The sequence below is a fragment of the Pelodiscus sinensis genome, chromosome 7 (genome assembly GCF_052426305.1).
Source record: "Pelodiscus sinensis isolate ZL-2025 chromosome 7, ASM5242630v1, whole genome shotgun sequence".
Taxonomy (NCBI): domain Eukaryota; kingdom Metazoa; phylum Chordata; order Testudines; family Trionychidae; genus Pelodiscus; species Pelodiscus sinensis.
In genome coordinates this window covers 33,305,542-33,322,490 of record NC_143058.1, presented here as the reverse complement: position 1 = coordinate 33,322,490, position 16,949 = coordinate 33,305,542, and the positions used below count along the sequence as shown (strand labels likewise).

The following is a 16,949-nucleotide window of genomic DNA, read 5'->3' as shown; positions in this document are numbered from 1 at the left end:
TACTGTTATGTTATACTATGAACCTCACCATTCACTGAGACTTTATCTTCATTCTGTAGGAAATAATTCCACTGTACACAGTAAGTAGTAGAAATAGCCTGTCATCCAGAGCTCTCCACCTCATCAACTCACCTTCTCAATCCAAATCTCATCTCAGAATGTTTCTTTCCCTCGTGCCTGTCCTGCTGCAAACTTTTCATTTTCATTCTCTGGTCTTATTCTTGAAAGATGCTGAGTTTTTGCAGCATTTGCTGAAATAAGTACTCTTGCAATAAGATGTCTTCAACATCTCTCATGGTTTAGCCCTATCTCTGTAAAGCATTGCTAAACAGTTGGCCTGAATGATGCTGTGCTACAGAAAGTGGCATTATTCTGTATTGTATGCAAAAATATGTGTGCTTTTTAAACAAGCAAGTTTATTCCTTACCAAATATAAAATGAAGCCATTGTTTGATTAACAGCATTTCAAGGTTTATCAGAACATAAACCTGGTTGGGAATGTTAAGCTGGTTACACATAACTAATGTGACTAAAGGTGGTCACTCACTATGGCTTAAAGATTTAGAAGAATTGCTGCTCCTGTTACAAGGCAAATATACAAAGACCCATTGTGACAAGAGTACAAAATCTCTGTTTATTACCATGGGGCTGACATGCTGAAAGACCCGCTCTGCATGCCAGCACAAAAGCTTTGTTGCTTCAGATTGTTTGTTTATGTAAATTTTAAAAATGGTGCATTTAATTATGCAACTGGAAGACTCTCTAAGCAACAAGCAAAGTCCTGATTGGGTATTTGTGTAGAAAGGGACTGCTGGCAAATCCTAGACAAATCCTAACATTATTACTCCGTTCTGTTCTTGGTTTGCTACAACGCCTTCAGAAGAAGAGAAGCTTATTGAGTATTCGAGGAGGGAGGGAGAACAGTGAGAAAGATAATAGGTGTATAGGTTATTTTTTTCTGCAGTGGTAGAATCCTGAGACTTCAGTGGAAGTGAAAAACCCAAAGGAATTAATCGGAGGCTACTGTAATCATGACAGAAGACTTCCCAATTACATCCAGCATACCTGAGTACAATGGGACTGTGCCACCTGAAAAAGCTCAGCTGCAGCTCATTGATATTATTGATGAAATAGCAAAATCTGCTGTGACAGTTCTATGTGAAAATTCAGAAACCAGTCCTGAAGCTTCACTTAAAAAGGAAAATCAAGAGGCTAACAAGCATTCAGAGGAGGACAACACAATATGTGGTGCTCTCGATGGGGAGAAGCGATGCAAAGGTAAAGTACAATGTTGCCTCTTTTCAATTCATTTGGGGAAAAAACCCAATCCTTTATTTTTTGTATAGCATAGTGAAAAATAGAATGTAATTTACATGTTATCAGAAACACTACACACACAAATAGACATAAACCATGATAAAAGGTGATTCACAATCAGATATAAATTTGAGCTAACAAGGAATGGAAACAATAAGACAGCTAAAGACAGCTAATAATTTCTCTACAGTATTGCTACAAGCATGGCAGGAAGAAGTAAAGAGTTCAAGAGATCAGCAGTTTTTAGTTCCCACGTATCATCTACAGGTGACAGTATGTAACTATGAAAACTAGTTGTCATCATTATTAACCATCATCATTTGTCACTTTCTCACTATCTTGTTATCTTTTAAAGAAAAACAAGCGGAACACAATGCAACTCTAGAGGAGGGATCAGCTGACATCCCTTCCGAGAACACAAGAACTGATGAAGAGAAATCAGGAGAAGGTAATGAGAAATGCTGTGTAATGTACGGTATTTTGCTGACCATATGAACATAGGAATGGCTTTTGAAGAGAACAATTTTCCACAGGTATTTATTTTTCCAAATAACAAAATAGGAAACACACTTGAATCCTAATTTTGCAGTGAGCTATAAGGCACTCATGATTTATAGCACTGCTTAGAAAAGATCACTGGTACTGAAAGGTACAATGTGCCTGGATTAGTGTATCTGATTATTAGTGTTTAGAGAAGGGATTGCTATAGTTACCTTTCTTTTTCATTTTTAAGACCATCTAATGGTAATTCATTCATTAAGTATCTCCAGCTCTAATCATGCCAGTTTGCAGATAAACAGTAACCACCCCCCTGCATGCATTACAGATCTATTTAGAAAAATACAGAAAAAATAACCCTGAAATATTTTTTCATAATTTAGTTATATGAACACAGATAATTATAATATGGAACTTTCAGGGATAGGTGCAGACAAGCTGTATAAAAACTACCAAATATGGAATCCTCAGATTCTGAGGATAATGACACTTGATTTGATTAAAAAAAGGCAAAATACATAACCATTTAACAGTGGCTATATTATATTTCATAGACACTACATACGTTTTGAGAAAGTAAACCGTGACAGAGGCATTTCCTCCTTAAGGTGACATCTATATTCCAACTGTGTTGCCTTACAAGTGTACAATAAAACCTAAGTAGTAATCTTTCACAGACTTTCTCCTCCCCAGAACCTATCTATAAGCACTTTATCTCCAAATTGCAGGCAGCTTTTTAGTACCTAACCAATTTAGCCTAATTAATATTTAGGACCCCAGGGGCACAATGCCGAATAGATCATTTATTGCAACATTAAATCATCATTTGAAATAGGGATGTGCCAAACAGGACAACTCGGAGATAACCATCTAAATGTAGCCTGCCACCTTTGAATGGGAGAAGCAAGTATAGACTATGTCTTGAGGGAATATACAAACTACCTGTGATCAATCCAGCTAGTGACTGGATGTCACTGTTGTGCTGTAACAGTATAGGGAAAGGAAAGGTGAGATAGTTGGAAAAGTGGGCATGGGTCTGTTCTGCCTCCCTTATTGTATATTTAATTCCAAGCCTTACTAATATCCTGGTTCCTACAAGGACCTGATTCTCCTCTCATTGAAATCAATTGCAAAAAGCCAATAGCATTCAGGAGGAATAGGACTGGGCCTTAAATGAGCCATCTGTAGAACATCTACCCCAGGTGCACTGGATCTTCTAATAGCTCTTTCTTAAAGCAAAGACACTTTCAGCAAGCTGTTAAATTCCTCCTCTTCCCCCATCCACCCTTCCTCTTTCCTCATTTGTTTCCAAGTTCCTTAGTTATTTTCATTGCAGCCATAGAGACCTCCTTTAGGTCTGTCTTCATTCTTCTGGCATATTGGTATTTTCTATTTCCATGGTTGCTGCACGTCTGGGTTTTTTTTAATAATGGAAAGATTATTTTTCTGTTTGGTTTAATGCCCACAGCAGATCTGGACTTCCTTTTTTTTGTGGGAGGGACATTTCTGAGTAAGATATCTGGAGGACCTAACCGGTGGTATTATTGGTGATATTATTTATATTGAAGTAATACCTGAAAGTTCCAGCTGCAGCAAGAGTCCCAGTAAGCTAGATACTATATAAATGCCTGGTGAGGGACAGCCTGCCCTCAAGATCCTCCATCTAAGAAGAAGTGGAAAGAGAAAAAGAGGTACAGAAATGGGAAGTGATTTGCACAAATTCACACATAAGGTCAGCAGTGGAACTGGAAATTGAAAGTGGATCTCCTGACTTCCAGTCAATGCCTCCAATGAGGGCTACCCCCCAGGACGCTGAAATTGAGTTGCAGATCTCTCATTTCAATTGAGAGGCTGGGGATTTTGAGAGGGAAAGGAACATATTAGCTTCAACATCCCATTCCTAATTTGCTGAGCTTTCAGTTTCCTGTGACATCACCAGTACAGATCCTCCACAAATCTTGCCAAAGTCTCTGGAGAAACAAGACAACTGGGAGAGAAGTGGCATTAATAATCATAGAATCATAGTGCACTATAACTGGAAGGGACCTTGAGAGGTCATCAAGTCCAGTCCCCTGCCCTCATGGCAGGACTGAGTACTGTCTAGATCATCCTTGATAGATGTTTTTTTAACCCGCTCTTAAATATTTCCAGAGATGGAGATTCCACAACCTCTCTCAGCAACTTATTCCAGTGTTAACCACCCTGACAGTTAGGAAGTTTTTCCTAATGTCCAACCTAAACCTCCCTTCCTGCAGTTTAAGCCAATTGCTTCTTGTCCTATCCTCAGAAGCTAAGGAGAACAATTTTTCTCCCTCTTCCTTGTGATCTGCTTTTAGATACCTGAAAACTGCTATCATGTCCCCTCTTAGTCTTCTGCTTTCCAAACTAAAAAAAGCCAAATTCTTTCAGTCTTCCTTCATAGGTCACCTTCTCTAGACCTTTAATCATTCTTGTTGCACTTCTCTGGACCTTCTCCAACTTCTCCATATCTTTCTTGAAATGTGGTGCCCAGAGCTGGACACAATACTCCAACTGAGGCCTAACCAGTGCAAAGTAAAGCGGAAGAATGACTTCTCGTGTCTTGCTCACAACACACCTGTTAATGCATCCCAGAATCATGTTTGCTTTTTTAGCAACAGCATCACACTGTTGATTAATGTTTAATTTATGGTCCACTATGACCCCTAGGTCCCTTTCTGTAGTACTACTTCCTAAACAGTCGCTTCCCATTCTGTATGTGTGAGAATGATTGTTCCTTCTTAAGTGGAGTATTTGGCGTTTGTCCTTATTAAACTTTATCCTGTTTACCTCAGACCATGTCTCCAGTTTGTCCAGATGATTTTGAATTTTGATCCTATCCTCCAAAGCAGTTGCAACCCCTCCCAGCTTCGTATCATCTGCAAACTTAATACGCATATTCTCTATGCCAATATCTAAATCGTTGATGAAGATATTGAACAGATCCTATCCCAAAACAGACCCCTGTGAAACCCCACTTGTTATGCCTTTTCAGCAGGATTGTGAACCATTAATAACTACTCTCTGAGGATGGTTATCCAGCCAGTTATGCACCCACCTTATAGTAGCCCCATTCAAGTTGTATTTGCCTAGTTTATTGATAAGAATATCATGCAAGACCATATTAAATGCCTTACTAAAGTCTAGGTATACCATGTCCACCGCTTCTCCCTTATCTACAAGACTCGTTATCCTATCAAAGAAAGCTATCAGATTGGTTTGACATGATTTGTTTTTTACAAATCCATGCTGGCTGTTATCTATCACCTTATTATCTTTCAGGTGTTTGCAGATGAATTCCTTAATTACTTGCTCCATTATCTTTCCTGGCACAGAAATTAAACTGACTGGTCTGTAGTTTCCTGGGTTGTTCTTATTTCCCTTTTTATAGATGGGCACTATATTTGCCCTTTTCCAGTCTTCTGGAATCTCTCCCATCTTCCATGATTTTTCAAAGATGATAGCTAACGGCTCAGATACCTCCTCTATCAGCTCCTTGAGTATTCTAGGTGCATTTCATCAGGCCCTGGTGACTTGCAGACATCTAACTTTTCTAAGTAATTTTTATCTTGTTCTTTTTTTATTTTATCTTCTAAACCTACCCCCTTTCCACTAGCATTCACTATGTTAGGCATTCCTTCGTCATCGGACTTCTTGGAAGTCATTAAGCACCTCTGCCATTTCCAAGTTTCCTTTTACTGTTTCTCCCTCCTCACTGAGCAGTGGGCCTACCCTGTCCTTGATTTTCCTCTTGCTTCTAATATATTTATAGAATATCTTCTTGTTTCCCTTTGTATCTGTAGCTAGTTTGAGCTTGTTTTGTGCCTTTGCCTTTCTAATCTTGCCCCTGCATTCCTGTATTGTTTGCTTATTCTCATCCTTTGTAATTTGTCCTAGTTTCCACTTTTTATATGACTCCTTTTTTTACTTTTAGATCATGCGAGATCTCCTGGTTAAGTGAAGGCAGTCTTTTGCCATACTTTCTATCTTTCCTACGCAGCGGAATAGCTTGCTTTTGGGTCCTTAATAATGTCTCTTTGAAAAACTGCCAACTCTCTTCAGTTGTTTTTCCCCTTAGTCTTGCTTCCCATGAGACCTTACCTACCAGCTCTCTAAGCTTACCAAAATCTGCCTTCCTGAGATTATGAGATCACGGGGTGAGGCCATCTTTCAACACTGAATGGCATAAACACAATGATGGTATTCACTGTACAGTTCCGCTTTATTTCAGTTTCAAACCCACTAGGCTCATCTACTAGTGTCCCACTCAAAGACAGCCTAGCAAAGGCAATTCAGAAATGATATATTTTCCAGTACTCCCAACATTTAAAGGGCAATGACAGTGGGGAAATCATCAGTCCCCATAGATCCTTTCTGTGAAAATTATTCCCCTTCACTAGACTGTGAGGGCATTCAATAGAAAAATAACTCAGACTAACCTCTTCTTTATTTTACCTTCCCTGTCTCTGAAATTCTTTCAGAGATTCCTGGTTCACTGATAATACCTCAGAATTTAACAGTCTGGAACCTCGTAATACTATGACTTGCACACCTTTTAATGAGATTCCTGGTATTTGTGATGCCAGATATTGTTACATCTTCTTTGAACCATAAAGAGGAAAAACAGTGGGTAGCATGAAAATATCAACATTTAGTAATAGATTGATACAATTACCACATAATTTCCTATTCTAATTATAGAGGGAAAATGTGATACTGTACCTCAGATACCACCATGTGGTAATTGTTAGCAATTGTTGCTCACTTTTTAATTGTGGCCACTGGAGCAAAAAGATTTCACAGAAGGGGAAAAAAGGTAATGTTAATTAAACCCTATTTCTTTACTGAATGCTTTTCAAAACCGGTTTATTGGAAGCATTCAGCACACAGAAACCAATGCTTTACTTGAGGCTTAATTTTAGTTTTGTCTCACATTTAATGAATGAATGAAAGATAGTCTGAATCTTAAGTGAACAGCTCACTACAACTTGGGATTCTTTTTCCTTTCTCTTTTGAAATCTCTTATTTCCCTCTTATGGGTGTAAGTATCACAGATTTTAGTAATATCTGTTTTGCATGGAAAACCTCCCCTCCAAATTTAAAAATACAGGCAGTCCCTGGGTTACGTACAAGATAGGGACTGTAGGTTTGTTCTTAAGTTGAATCTGTATGTAAGTCGGAACTGGCGTCCAGATTCAGCCGCTGCTGAAACTGATCAGTTTCAACAGCGGCTGAATCTGGAGGCCAGTTCTGACTTACATACAGATTCAACTTAAGAACCCCAGGCATCCCCAAGTCAGCTGCTGCTGAAACTGCTTAGCAGCTGATTCCAGGAAGTCCTGGGGCAGAGCAGCTGGGGTGCTGCTGGGTTGGTCCAGTGGCGCCCTGAGCGGCGCTATGGGACCAACCGGCAGCGCCCCAGCTGCTGTACCACAGGCGTCCGGAGCAAAGCCGCGGAGCACGGGGGCAGCGGGACAGCCCAGACGCGCCCTGGCTATCCTGCTGCCCTCGGGCTCCGTGGCTTTGCTCTGCTTTGCTCCCCGTCCCCCTGGTCTGTAGACCAGGGGGACGGGGAGCAAAGCGGCGGAACATGCGGGCAGCGGACAGCCCAGCTGCGTCTGGGCTGTCAGCTGGCCGCGTGCTCCGTGGCTTTGCTCTGCTTTGCTCCCCATCCCCCTGGTCTCCAGCAGACCAGGGGGAGGAAGCAAAGCGGCAGAACACGCGGGCAGTGGACAGCCCAGATGCGTCTGGGCTGTCAGCTGGCCACGTGCTCCGCGGCTTTGCTCTGCTCTGCTCCCCGTCCCCCTGGTCTGCAGACCAGGGGGACGGGGAGCAGAGCAGAGCAGAGCAAAGCGACGGAACACGCGGCCAGCTGACAGCCCAGACTGCAGACCAGGGGGACGGGGAGCAGAGCAGAGCAAAGCCGCGGAGCACGCGGCCAGCTGACAGCCCAGACGCGTCTGGGCTGTCCGCTGCCCGCGTGTTCCGCTGCTTTGCTTCCTCTCCCTGGTCTGCTGGAGATCAGGGAGAGGGAGGGCCCCGTTTGTAACTGCGGATCCGACATAAGTCGGATCCGCGTAACTCGGGGACTGCCTGTACCACACATATGGGGCTATTTTGTGTCTTTTGAGCACACCCGTTATTTCTAAATATAATGGACTATTCCGACATCCCTGTAAACCTCATTCCACAAGGAGTAAGGGATGTTTTGGAATAGCAATTTCTTTCAAAGTAAGTGCTGTGTAGACAGCGCCAAATTTCAAAATAAGTTATTTCAAAATTACATCAAAATAAGATAAACAAATTGTGTATCTTATTTTGACTTATAGTGCAGTGTAGATGCACCCTTAAACTGCAGATTATTGTCCCACAGAAAGCTCCATTATCTTAGCTCTAGGTCAGGGGCTGGCAAGATATGGCCAATAGGCCAAATCTGGTTTGCTAAGCTTTTGAATCTAGCTTGTGGCCTGCTTCACTGGGAACTTCATGTACAGAGCAGCTCCATGCCACTTAAAATGACTGGCTGCTCCATGTGGCTCTCTGTGCTGGACGGGGGGAGGCTTCATGTTCTACCCCACCCCCAGCACAATCTCTCAGTTCCTATTGACTGGAAGCTGAGAAATTGTGCTGGGGGCAACATATGAAGCCTCCCGCCCTCCATGGTGCAGAGAGCCATGTGAAACAGCCAGTTGCTCTGAGCCTGGGGTTTCTGGAAGGTAGGAGGCCTGCCTGAAGGTCCTGCTGGACAGGAGCCACCTAGGTAAGCACCTCCCGGCCAGAGCCTCTAATGCACCCCAACTCACTGCCTGAGGTCACCACCTCCTCCTGCCCCAGGTCACAACTCCCTCCCAGGCCCTGCATCCCTTTTACAGCCTTCTCTCAGGCCAGAATCCTCTCATGAACCCATACACGATCTCAGACCCGCACCCCAATCCCCTGCCCCAGGTCACAACCCTTTTTTTCACCCAAACTCCCTCTCAGACCCACCCCAGTGCCCTACCTTGAGCTCCCTTCTGCACCCAACCTTCATCCCAGATCCCGGACCCCTCCTAAGAAAAGTGACCATTTACCTAAATCTTTGAGTAGCCTCCCTGTCAAAAATTATTGCCCACCCCTGTTCTAGGGACTAATCCTTCTCTGGAAAATTTGTATGTTTAGCTCGGCGTTTCTCATTTTTTTTTTATAAAGTACCCGTTTAAAAAAATTATTTAAACAACTTAATTGTAGCCGGGCAGGCGATGAAATTATTGGATGTAAAAAGTACAAAAATAATAAAGCGCTGTAAAACTTAAAAACAAAAATTCAGTTTTCTCCAAATTTCAGTTGTGTTGACGTACCTCCCAGACTTCTCTCGAGTACCCCCCGAGGGTCCTCATACCACTGGTTGAGAAACACTGGTCTTAATGACCTAATGTGTCTCCATTTTCTGAATTCTGCTGATTCTCATTTCCTAAAGAAATATCAGCAAATTATATAATCACTTTAAAATCCAGTTAATTTAAAACTCATTTTAATTCCAAAACCTCAGACAGCAAACTGTTCCCAGAACTCCCACTTTTCATGTCTTTTGTTTTTTAAACTTCTTTTTTAAAGCAAATTACTTTTGGAAAAATGCATGTCACTGATATCGTGATGAAAAAATTCTCTACAATGTTGCAATTTTGTTGAAAAGTTTTTAGCTAGATCTCATTATCATGGAGGGGTCTTGCTCTTATGAATGGATGAAGGCTACTGGGCTGATAACCAGGAGTAGAGCATTAGTTAATGGGGCCCAAAGCTACCAACATTTCAGCTCCGCTAGTAGAACCCTAGGATGGAGTCTTGCTAGATTCCATACCTCTGGGGCCTCTGTGCTTTCCTACAGCCTCTCACAGGGCAGGAGATGCATAATGCTGCTAAGTGTCTGTGCGGAGCATGGTGACTGGTATGAAGCTTACTGTGTTTGCCTTTAGATGAGGGAATGAAATAAACCCCAGGGATCTGCAATGGATAGATGTAGAATGCTGTCTTCCATTAGCAAAGGCTCCTTTCAAACTGGGATCCCACATCCATCCTTAAACCACCACAGCTGGCCACAAAGGAAACAGTGTTCACTCTTTTTGAGATGCATTGTCTGACAGATTCAAGAATTAGAATGCCATGCTGGCTGGTCTGTCAGTGACATATCCATAACTGAAGAAAGAAAGTATCCTGGATGTTCTGAACAATGAGCTACTATAACTCATGGCATAAAATCTGGGTGGTGCCTCTTTGAGTATGGAGAGAATGATTAAGAACATAGTTTTCTGATTCTCTTTTGGCTTACGGTCCTGTACCAAAGATATAAATGATATAAATCCTGAGATGATTCTAACTCATGACTATGTCACTATAGACCAACTCACAGGATTAGGGAGCCATAACTCTTTCCCTGAAACTTTCTTCTCTTTAATTTAGGGTTGCCAACTTTCGAATCGTAAAAACCAGATGCCCTAGCCCTGTCTCTTCTCTGAGGCCCCGCACCTGCTCCCTATATTCCTCCTCTTTGGACAGCTGGAGGGCCTCGCACCCTCATTCACTTTCACTTGGCTGGGGCAGGGCGATGAGGTGTGGAAAGAAGTGAAGGCTCTAACAGGAGGTTCAGGCTCTGGGGTGGGGCTAGAAATGAGGGGTTCAGAGTGCAGAAGAGGCTCTGGGCTGGAAAAGGGAGTTGAGTTGTGGGAGGGGGTGAGAACTGGGGATGAGATATTTGGGGGTGGGGGTGGGGCCAAGGGATTTGGAGTGTGGGATGGGGTTGCACATTGAGGAATGGGATTGGAATACAGGGAGGTACGAGGGCTCTGGGATTGGACTGAGGTGAGGGGTTCAGAGTGTGGGAGGGGGCTCCAGGTTTAGGGAGGTTGGGGCAGAGAGTTGGCGTGTGGGCTAACCTCTGGAGGCTTTCAGTCAGCAGTGCAGAAAGGCTAAGGCAGGCTTCCTTCCTGCCCTGGCACTACGCTGCACCCTGGAAGCAGCTAACCGGTCTAGTACCTGGAGGGGGCATGGTGGCTCTGTACACAGTTCTCATCACACAGGCACTGCCCCCAGCTTCCATTGGACAGGATGGGGGCAGGGTTCTCAGGGTGGGGGCAGTGTACTACCGTGAGCTGCACCTGCTGGCACCTTCTGGGGTGCAGCATGATGCCAAAACAGCTAAGGATTATCTTGCCTTAGCCCTGCAACACCACCAAATGGATTTTTAATGGCCTGGATGGCATCACCAGGGTTCCTTTTCTATCAGGTGTTCTGGTGGAAAACCTGACAACCTGGTCACCTTTCTTTCACTTTCCTAAACTGAGAAGAACAGGAATGCAGAAGAGAATCTAGCCCTTAAATCCAGATTGTTCGCTTTCTCACATTGCAACATCTTTCTCTTCTGTAAGTGTCATTGGGGATACTTGCCAGTGAACACTCAGCCTGAGTAAGAATATCACAGTCTGGCCTGTAATGAGTGGGAAATGATTTTAAAACAAAATCTTAAAGGTTTGAATATACAGGAGTCAGCATATGCAGCAGAAAATTCCAGGCTGGGGGTGGGGCCAAGGGATTTGGAAAATGTGGCCAGGACTATTAGCTATTCACTTATAAAAATATTGTGATTTAAAAAAAAACAGTCACAGAAAAGTTGTTTGGTTACAGGAATTTACAAGCACATTTGCAGAAGCAGGAAGAGATTGCAAACTCAATAGGCTTAATAGTGTTTGAGCAAGATGTGGTTGAGCTTGTAAGTAGAACTAGCCCCTTTGTTGTAGGTGAGGGAATTTATAGTGCATTGTAACTCTTGATCGAGGAATGGAGTGACATGCTTTACAGGGGAAGCTGGTAAAAAATGGAGGCAAACAATTGTGCAAGGAAGCAATATTACACTGGTTCCATGTTCAGCTATCTTGGAAACCCTGTCTGGTTTGCTGAATATAATCTCCAGTGGAAGAGACTCCGGGGGGGTTTGTTGAAAGATGGGAACATAGCAAGCAGGGACTAGCCATATAGTGAAGCTATTTCTCTCTGGCTAAATTATTTGGAGTGAGGGGACCGGACACCAGGACTCTCATCTGCTAGCTGAATGCCCGATGCACCCCATGCAGGTGCACAGCCATCATTTGACCCTAAGATTGTGACTGTGTTGGCACTGAGAGAGGAACCATGGTTCATGACTCCCTTTTCAATGTCATGCCTTTTGAGAGCTTGATTTCAGAAACCTTTCCATTGTATTAAGACTGATTATTTACATTTGTCATAACAAACCTTGGCAAATCCCATCATGTCACAAGCCATCACTTTCCAGCATCATGAAGACATGCACATTTATTTATCACATCTCCAGTGCTATAGATGTGCCTGGCTCTCTGCAAAACAAGTAAGGTTGTGATCTGTGCCCTAAAGAATTTACAACTGAAGGACCTGATTCTGACTGTAGACTGAGACTAGGAGGAGACAATATGACAGGGAAGGGCTGGAGTGAGAAGGGGTGAGACAATACCAACAAAAGGTTACTTGGGAGAGCACTGCATGCAGTTGAGGGGTTGACACAGGTGGTTTATTTCTTTTAACAAAATAATAATATGCAGGTTTGTACACACAAACACAACTCCTTGAAATAGGAAGTTATGATTTGCATTACAGTCCTGATGCCCCAAATATTATCAGATCCCTATGGTACTAGCGGTTGTTATCTCTTATTCATGTTGCAATACATTTTCCTTCAGTGAGTTTCTTGGGGATACTGGCCATGTGGTATATTCAGTACAAATAAGAATATCATAGTCTAGCCTGCAATGAGTAGGGAATAGTTTTAAAACAAAATCTAGCACACTAGACCCTGGTCTATTCTCCCTTTATTTCAAGATAACAAGTGGAACATCCACACCACCAAGCCTGTTATTTCAAAATAAGGGGCTGGTTATCTTGAAATAATAACTCCTGCTTTCCACGAGGAATAACACTAATTTTGAAATAGTTATTTTTAAATAGCACTAATGTGGATGCTCTGGTCCATTATTTCAAAATAACTACTCCTCAGAGTCATTCAGACTAATTACTCCCCAGTGCTTCCTGGAGCTCTAAGTCGATGTAGCGCATCCACATTAATGCAGCCTGCCTCAGACTAATTTCAAGGCTTCCCTGTAGTGTGGACACACTATTTTGAAATTATTATTTCGACAGCTATTATTTCAAAATAATTTCCTAATGTAGACATGCCCTTGGATATAAACACATGATGAAAGACAGACCTGATGAGAGACAGTTCCTGCCCTAAAAAGTTTCCAGGATAAACAGATACAGGATAGGAGGGAAGCAGTGGCACAGCCAGTCACTAACATGAAAAAGTGGGTCCAGGAATATATCATAGGTTTGACTGACTCCCAAGGCCCACGTGGTATCACACTACATATCCTTATCAAGGACAGATGAATGTGTGATAGATGGTACAGAGGATGTTATTGGTAAAAACCATACATTAGTACAAATAGTTATTCTAGATACAAAAAATACCAACAAGCACCTTGGTGTAAACAAAGTTGTGGCAGTAAATTTAAGTGTTCATAAGGATAGAAAATGCAGCCGCAAGCTCCTGACCCATAGTTCTGTTCCAGAAAATGGTTGTTCAGTTTATTCTGCACATTGTGATCTACATATGTGAGCCATGGAAACCCAGGCTAAAATTCAAATGCAATTTCAACACATTGCAGCGTAAGAAATCACCCATCCCATACTTTATCCAAAACTAATTGGTTTTTGCTACAGGGCCCTGTGAGGAGATTATTCCCGTAAACACCACAGAATGTGAAATAACAAGACATGAAGAAAGGAACACAGAACAACCTCAGGAAGAAATAGCTACTCTTGCTAATGAGGCTGCGGAGTTCCAAACGGCAGGAGCCCAAGAAGAAGTGCTGCTGCTTGAACCCAAGGAACCAATTAAATCTGATACACAATTAGAAGAAAGAGAGAATGTGGAAGAAGAGAAGGATGTGCAGTTGAGAGAAAGCAAGAAAGAAAATTGTGGGGAGTTTCCTTTAAAGAAGCAAGATAATGACAGGGCAGAATGCCCTTCTACCAGCCCCATTTTTAACCTCCAGGCTGAGAAACCCGAGGAGCAGCCAGGCTCAGGGAAAAAAAATGATATCTCCAGACACAGTTATTCTAGATACAATACAATCTCCTATCGCAAGATCAGAAAAGGAAACACTAAACAAAGAATTGATGAATTTGAGTCCATGATGCATCTATAAACTGAGGTGGGGAATTTGCCTAATAAGCTGAGAGTCCATTTTGCTTTTCCAAGATGAAACGCTTCATGTCATATCAAGTCATCGTTATATCCTTTTGTATGTAATTTTATAACGCACTGTGAAAATTTAACCTCTGTATTTCATTTTGAAATCACACAGAAGGATCCACAGGAGAAAAATAAAATCAACAGTTGGAAAAATATAGTAAAACCTGATTTAAAATTTATCCTTGCTCATCTCCCCCCATTCTTTTTTGGTAACAAGGTTCAGGCACTAGAAATTTTTGACTAATTGGAAATTCTGTAACTGCATGCAGAAAATGATCCATGCCATTTGCTATTCTGGTAATTAGTTGGCAGCAGAACAGTTCCAGTAAAACTAGAGAGTACACTAAATAAGAGACAACTGTTTGCAACAGCAGTGCTTTGTTTTGAAATCTGTTTATACCGGTGTCTTACAGTGCACTGAAGCCGGCATGTGCTATCACCAGTCTGTTTCCACTTTGTGCTGATTTGATAGAGGGCTAATTGCATAAACATGTAAATATAGATTAACAGAAAATAAGCACATAATGTTTCATTTGACAAAGCAATAAATCCACAAAGATTCTCCCTTCCTCTCTTACCTTTGTAGTGCCCCTTAACATATATCTTTAATCTGATATGCACTGGTGTCATTATAAACAGTTGCATTCATTATCTAATACCATTTGTATTATCTGATGGTACCTATTAATTTTTGGATCTGAATGGCTGGCACCATATATAATTCATTGTGTAAATGTTGGCATTTGCTGTTAAAATGTTCATGTTTCAATTAAGCTCATTCTTGGGTTGATATATTCTGAATCTTTAGGAAATCAAGAATAATCTATTCCTTCAGATCTGTGCTACGTGGCTTCATTACAGTAATAGATATTTTTATTTCATTCCATATATTTTAGCTAACATGCTTAAGTTAAATGTTAAATGATTGCAAAAAAGTTAATATAACTTTTAAATTATATGAGAACTAAAAAGCAGCCCTCTTGTGATAAGTATCCTTTCTCCTTTTCCAAAACATTAATTTGCAATAATAATCTCTACTAGCCTGTGTCAGCTATAGCCACAGTGTCATCAGCTACTGTGGAAATAGATGTAATTGTTTTTAATTCAGAGCTTATGTAAAAAGAGAGAGAGAGAGAGAGAAAAGAAACCATGATGGTTAAAAATGATGTGAATGGTTAATTTATCCATTAGGAGCTGTGACAACTAATATCCTTATTACTCACATGTAATTTTTGTGTATCTTCCATCAGTTACTGGTAAATTAAATAGTTGCATAGATACTGTACCATACAAATTGAAAGTCATCATTTTATACACATATGTATATATGATACATATCATGTGTTTGTGTCTGTCGACCTGAACAAAATCCACACAGTGAAAATCAGTACTCTTCATTTGGGATCCAAGTTTTTCTCTAAACTTTTCTTGTTGATTTTAAAAATAATCAATATTCTTTAAACTCATCTTAAAAACTTACATCTTAATGAGATTTTTTTCGGAACCAGGCACATTTGAAGCAACAGCTGTTTTAATTTGCTTGAGTACATTTCACTATAATTGTAAGATCTAGATTTTAGATCTAGAATTCGAGAGTCTAGAATAACTACAATATGCATGAAATGACTAACTTTAACTCTTGGCCTGAGACAAGCTTGGAAAATTTAACCCCCGAGGAATATATTTGGGAAAGCGGTTAGCAAAAGAACAGGAATGAGAGAGGTTAGAAAAGAAGTCAGAACTCAAATGTTAGACAGGGGAAACTACCGCACCTTCTAAAATAATTACTTTTAAAATAATTAGTTTTACATTTCCAGCATCACCAAATATTGTTTGAATTTTGTTGTCCTATATAAAAGGCAATTATATATTGGCTATATACAAAAAAACAAAAATAAACAAACAAAAAACCCCCAAAAACCCAACCCCACAAAAACAATTCTTCATTGTATAAACAAAACACAGTCCTCATTGTATTATTCAGACTTGTTTATTTGCTCTTTGGATTGTGAAAACCCAGTGGTTAGCTCTTATGAAGTTGTATGGCTGTTTTATTAAAAAAAATAAAATAAACCAGACTCCATTCCTGGACATTCAAGTGAGAATCACTTATTTTCTTTAAAAAGTACTTCATTGCTGCTTGACTTTCAGCGGTACTGAGCAATGTCCATTGGCTTCTACTGAAGTGGTTGAAAAGTGATTTTTGAAAAATCATACCCCATCAAGTTCACTATTTGAGAGTTAATTAATTGGCTCATGCAAGATGCTAGATAAAAAGCCCTGGAGAATGAAGCTGATTATCCACCAAACAGGTTCAGCATGGGCATAAGCAATGCAAATTTCCCCACAGTGCCTGACCCAAGGATCTCAATTCTGTCCTGGTGGGACTGTTTCCACTGCTGGGAAGATAATTTTATCTTCATGACTGATAAAACTTGAAATGGCTACTGAAACAATTATAAAGGTGACAATTAGAGGCAATTATGTTGGTGGTTTTTATGACATAGGTACCTCTTGAGCAAAGGCTGGAGAAAGATCACCAATTATTTCATGTGGTCACTAATCATTCAAAATAGTCATGAATTTCAATGATTGCCATTTTGGGTCTGCATTAGAATGAATAGCCTAAAAGTGAAAGGTGGGATCTTCTTCAGATGAGGCTGGGTGTGGAGGGTGGGAAACTCTGGCTGTCATGTGATTTTGATAATCAGTACTCTAATTACTGGAGATTTGACTAAAACCAGCCAGTTAAGGGCAAGATTTTCAAAGATATCTAGTAGGCTAATGATGCAGCTAGGCACATAGTAGGATTTTTCAA

General features: G+C 41.1%; 1 protein-coding gene across 1 annotated transcript; it reads left to right on the top strand.

Moving 5' to 3' along the window:
• Positions 1-761: 761 nt before the first annotated feature.
• On the top strand, positions 762-16,202 carry ERMN (ermin). The gene is made up of 3 exons (XM_006125660.5): positions 762-1,278; positions 1,673-1,765; positions 13,597-16,202. Exons 1-3 carry the CDS (start codon positions 1,032-1,034, stop codon positions 14,082-14,084), a joined length of 828 nt encoding a protein of 275 aa, XP_006125722.3. The 5' UTR covers positions 762-1,031; the 3' UTR covers positions 14,085-16,202.
• The last annotated feature ends 747 nt before the right edge of the window (positions 16,203-16,949 follow it).

Bases quoted from the DNA above. Each gene is read 5' to 3' on its own strand.
- ERMN (XM_006125660.5), top strand. From the start codon at position 1,032: ATGACAGAAGACTTCCCAATTACATCCAGCATACCTGAGTACAATGGG. The intron at 1,279-1,672 runs GTAAAGTACAAT...TATCTTTTAAAG, and splicing joins TGGGGAGAAGCGATGCAAAG to AAAAACAAGCGGAACACAAT. The intron at 1,766-13,596 runs GTAATGAGAAAT...TTTTTGCTACAG, and splicing joins TGAAGAGAAATCAGGAGAAG to GGCCCTGTGAGGAGATTATT.